At 33.9% G+C, this 5,569-nt stretch overlaps 1 protein-coding gene across 1 annotated transcript in view; it reads left to right on the top strand.

The window, feature by feature from the left end:
• Positions 1–5,569, top strand: part of RASA1 (RAS p21 protein activator 1) — a 196,979-nt gene that overhangs the window by 170,296 nt on the left and 21,114 nt on the right. Inside the window, exons 13-15 of the mRNA XM_007943392.2 lie at positions 2,381–2,458; positions 4,213–4,370; positions 4,880–4,956. Of these exons, the coding sequence (XP_007941583.1) occupies positions 2,381–2,458; positions 4,213–4,370; positions 4,880–4,956 (313 nt within the window). The remainder of the gene's footprint in view (positions 1–2,380; positions 2,459–4,212; positions 4,371–4,879; positions 4,957–5,569) is intronic.

Raw genomic sequence — 5,569 nt, 5'->3', positions numbered from 1 at the left:
GGTACAGTGACTCTGTGTATTCCTGCCATCTTCTCTTGATGTTTCCTGCATCATTCAATATTTTGCCCATGAAATCTCTCAATATTGCAACTTGAGGCTTAAATTTTTTCTTCAGTTCTTTCAGTTTGAGAAACGCCGAACGTGTTTTTCCCTTTTGGTTTTCAGACTCCAGGTCCTTGAACATTTCATTATGTAGACGTGAGTTTTGAGGCTGAGCCTCTGGTGTTAAAACCCAGCAAAATGCACCTGGTGCACAGGTAACAGCCCAGCTTATAGACTGAGACAGACTAGGAAGAAGGAATAGGCCGTCCTATTAAAAAAGAATTGGCCAGGGAAAACCTTATGAATAGCAAAGAAACAATCCTATGTATAAGACCAAAACCCATCGTGGTTGAGTTGATTCTAACTCATCTTCCTAGAACTGAACCTGACATTGGTCTGGGATTCATAAATTATGAAATTTTCTTAGACTTATTAAATAAATTGATGAGTAAACTTCTTTGTTTTATGGCTCATAATTGAATGTGACATTTTAAATCTTTGCAAAATAACTAAGTACCCATTTAACATAACCATCATAAAACCTTTTTTTGTGTTGATGTATCCTGAATTTAAGGAGCCCAGGTGGCACAGTGATTAAGCGCTTGGCTGCTAACCTGTTGGTTGTGGTTTGAACCCACCAACAGCTGCACGAGAGAAAGAGGTTGCAGTCTTCTTCAGTAAAGATTTATATCCTTGAAAACCTTACTGGGTAGTTCTGTGCCCTGTAGGATTGCAGTGAGTCAAAATCAACTCGATGACAATGGGTCGGTATCTGGAAGTTGTAGATGGGAAAAGTAGGGCCAAAAATATTTAGGTGACTTAGTCATTATTTTAAAAAGTTAGAAAGTGACTTAGGAATAGAAATTTAACCTTCAGTGTCCTATCCAATCATTGTTCCATCTTCCCTTAAAGATATACCACATACCCTGATGACATTTTAGTGTACTTTGCATGCCTTACTTAGCTGTATAAATAGAACATTTTATTACTTTACTTATATATACTCTTTCCGTATTCCGTATTTCTTCATTCCACTCTTTTTGACTTTAAGTGATATTTCCATTTTTCATTGATTTTGGTATACTGTGGAGTCTCTAGTTACTCCCTGCTATTTCTAAAAGGTATGGCAATTTACTTGGTTTTAATTTGCTCTCTAAAGACTTTTACCACTGACAAAGGTTAAATTCATTGAAATAGCCAACAAACTGAAAACATAATAGAGTAAAACAATATCAAGGAGCTTTCCAGAAAAAATGTGTGCCACATTGAAATATTTAGATTTATTTTTTGATAAACCTAAAATTGTTCTCCTTCAGAGCAGAGACCTGTTTAAACATTTTTTAAAAATATATATAGGTATAATTTAATTTGGATATTAGATTGAACTAATTTTTTTTAAATTTAATGTTACATTTGAAAGACTCACAGCTTGTAAATAACCCAAAAACCATTATAAATTTGTCTGTATCAAGATCTAATTTAAGATTAGAATATTTTTCATCAAATCTATCATCACATTGTAATACGATTTTGCAACCAGTCCTTATTCACAAAATATATCAAGTTAAAATCTTCCTTAGGGTGCCTTGAGTAATAGCTTAAATATAAACCAAAGAAACTCAAATCCATTGCCATCTAGTTGATTCTGATTCATGGTGACCCCATGTACTAAAGGGTAGAACTGCTCCATGGGTTTGGTAGTTTCTTTCATGGAAGTAGCTCATCAGTCCTTTCTTCCATAACACTGCTAGGTGGTTTGAGCCACCAACTTTTAGGTTAGCAGGCAGTTGCTAACTGCTTGTGCAACTCATGGTCCAGTTTCAATATATGTAGACATTTTGACCCAAAGCAGTATTTCTTGGAAGAAACGGTCTTTTTTAATTATGTTTTTGGCTAATTAAAAGCCGTTTATTGGTGTACTTAACATTAACTTTGAGATTCTATAACTCAATGCTATCGAGTCGGTCCCGACTCAGCGACCCCTCCTTGGGTTTCCGAGGCAGTATCTCTATGGAAGCAGATTGCCCAGTTTTCCTTCTGAGGAGTGGCTGGTGGTTCAAACCCACCAGCCTTCTGATTAGCAGTCAAATGCCTTAGGCAATGTGCCACCAGAGCTCCTGTAGAGATTCTATAGAAATACAAAATATTTTAAAAGAATTAATATATATTTTTTTATTGTTTTGCTTTGTTTAGTGACAAATAAGTTAAAGTGTATTACATTCACAGAAATGGCAGTCTAGAGAAGCAAAGAACTATGGAATTGGAAAAACTGCTTGATTTGAAACTGAATAAACAATGTATATTGTATTTCTTTGAAATGCTGTTATTTTTTTTGTAGGACTGGATGAAAGGTCTGCAGGCATTTTGCAGTTTACGGAAAAGTAGTCCAGGCACATCTAATAAACGCCTGCGTCAGGTGAAACTTTTTTTTTTTTTTTTTTCCACTTGTAATTGTCACATTTTCTTCCATCACTTTACTCCTTATATTTTTTATTTCTATCTGAATTATTTTGGGCAACGTTTTCAAACACTTAAGAATTCTTCATACAGGTTAATCTGTTTGAGTAATTTAAAGCCAAGTTGTCATTAGCTTCAGTAGCAGAAGTTGTTATTTCTTTATGAAAGAGGTTGTTATTTATATACCTCCTGGGCTCTTAATCCATAATTGTTGAGGATGGTGCAGGACCAGGCAGTGTTTTCATTCTGTTTTACATTGGGTCGCCATGAGTCAGAGCTGACTCCACAGCAACTAACGACAACTACTAATCCTAATAAACTTGAGAGATTATCATTTTATAATAGTTGCTTTTGAAATCTTCATCTTATTAGAAACCTTAAATTGTCCTATGCTTGAATTTATGAAGAGTCAAAGCTAGGCTTTCTCTTTCTAGCTTTATACTCTCGATTTCTTTTCTTCTCTTTTTTCTTTTTTATAGTTATCCTAGATAATTGTAAGAAGTTAGATAAATTTTGACATTCTTGGGGTTTAAGGAAATTTTAATATGGTATTTATTAATGAAAGTGATTCTTTTTCTATTGAAATTTCTAGTAAGCTTAATGAATTTAGCATGTTGTTCTATTGGAAGTAGATAAATGGTTAACTTAATAACTAAATAGTCTCTATAACCAAAAGACTGACCTTTCCCTTAAGGACATTTAGTCATACAAGTAGGCTCTGTATATCCTCAAAGTATAACAATTTTGTAAGCTTTGGCAAATGACTGAATTTTTTCAAAAAAAGAACAAGGTGTGTCATGTGTGAAACTTTAGCCATGAACTTATCATTTGTACATATAATGTGATACAATTATAGCTATTCACTTGAGTTCTTTTTATGTGTTAGGTACTCTACTGTATGCCTTACGTATATATGTTTTCTAATCCTTATAACAATCTTGCAGTGTAAACTTTATTTTATATGAGGAAAGTGAGGTGCAGAGATACTTTTACAAGGCCACACAAACAGTAGGTGGCAGTAGAGAAAGAAGACCTAATTCTAGGAGATAGATCGTCTAGCTTTTGGCATCACAACTTAGACTCCTGACAAATAACTTTGCTTTTTTGGTTTTGTATCCTTTTTTGTAAAATGAGAAGGTAGGTTCAGTATTTTAAAATTACTTTTTAGCTGTAAAAGTCTGTGTTGAAATACAGTATTGCTACTCTTTATTTTTTTTTTTAACCATTATTTTATGGGGAAAATATATTTCATTATTTCCACAAGAATGTAATTGGAGGAATAACTAATGAAATGAAATTTCATGAAATGAAAGTTGTTTTTTTTTTTTTTTAAAAGGGACACACTGTTTGAAAAGCTTGAATGCTGTATTTTATAATTAAAAAAAAAAAAAAAAACCCTCACTGCCATCAAGTCGGATCCAACTCATAGCGACCCCCTCCTTAGGTTTCCAAAGTGGTATCACTATGGAAGTAGATTGCCCAATCTTCCTTCCGAGGAGTGGCTGGTGGGTTTGAACCACCAGCCCTCTGGTTAGCAGTCAGATGCCTTAGGCTATTTTAATAGGTCACATAAAAAGGAAAATGTAACTGAAGCTTGTTTTCTGAAAAAAGGGAAAAACATTTTGGGTTTTTGTTCTATAGTAATTGCTTTTGAAACCTACTGCGTGATTTGTGAAAATCTGGGGTAATTTTTTATTTTTGTGTTTTCTTTAGGTCAGCAGTCTTGTTTTACACATTGAAGAAGCACATAAACTCCCAGTAAAACATTTTACTAACCCTTATTGTAACATCTACCTGAATAGTGTCCAGGTAGCAAAAACTCATGCAAGAGAAGGGCAAAACCCTGTTTGGTCAGAAGAATTTGTTTTTGAGTAAGTATTCATTGCGTTAAATCCTTGTTATTATTTTTTTTATTATATTGCATCTTCATCCCATTTCTGCCTCTATATCTAAACTGTAAGAATGAAATTGCCAATTTCAGGTGTTTCAGTAGTATATAAAATGATTTATTATTTCATCTGCTCATTTTTATTAGTAAAAAGCTAAGTTGTTGGTTATTCATCTAGTACTGTGAATCCTTGTTAATGGTAAATCCCAAACATTTACTAATTCCTGCATACAGACTGTTTATTTGGGCTTCTAGGACTTATGTGAATGATGGTTGCTAGTTTTAAGAGATTAAAAATGGTACTGAAAGTGTGTAAGTTACTATTTTGTATTCTTGCTTACCATCATAAAACATGTTTTGAATCTGCTTTTAAGTCTAGCATACTGAAGCTGTTTGGCAGAAATATGGGGCTTATTTGATGCTAGAACTAAAGGAAATCAGATAGTTTGATGCTAGAACATTTTGTTAATTCTGTTATCCTCATTCCTTTAGTGATCTTCCTCCTGATATCAACAGATTTGAAATTACTCTTAGTAATAAAACAAAGAAAAGCAAAGATCCTGATATCTGTAAGTTGATACAAAAAATTATTTCTAAAGTAAGCATGTTTCATATGTGTAGTTTTAAAATTCATGATAAAATATAGTCTTGGGAGCTCTGGTAGCATAGTAGCTAAGGCACTTGACTGCTAACCAAAAGGCTAGCGGTTCAAATCCACCAGCCACTCCTCAGAAGGAAGATGGGGCAATCTACTTCCATAGTGATACTGCCTCAGAAACCCAAGGAGGGGGTCATTATGAGTCGGATCCAACTCAACGGCACATAACAGCAACAACAAGAAATTGTAGTCTTAAAAAAGAAACTGAAAAATAAAAATGAGTTCATGTAGTAGTATAATTTAAGATAGTTTGTTTTTATACTTTTGTTTACAAACTTTGTATCTGAGAAAGAAAAGAAGACCAAAATGACTAAACTGTACATACTGTAAACTGAATCCCTTGAATTTAAAATACTTAACTATGCACTTACCACCAAAAAAAAAAAAAAAAAAGAACCAAACCAAACCTCCTGAACCCCTCTCCCACACAATGAATAACACTCTGGTAGCATAGTGCCTAAGGTACCTGATTGCTAACCAGAAGGTTGGTGGTTCAAACCCACCAGCCACTCCTCGGAAGGAAG

The sequence above is a fragment of the Orycteropus afer genome, unplaced genomic scaffold, assembly GCF_000298275.1.
Source record: "Orycteropus afer afer isolate SDZICR_OR568_19922 unplaced genomic scaffold, OryAfe1.0 scaffold00105, whole genome shotgun sequence".
NCBI classification, from domain to species: domain Eukaryota; kingdom Metazoa; phylum Chordata; class Mammalia; order Tubulidentata; family Orycteropodidae; genus Orycteropus; species Orycteropus afer.
The sequence above is the reverse complement of the archived record's forward strand: the minus strand, read 5'-3'. Positions and strand labels throughout refer to the sequence as shown.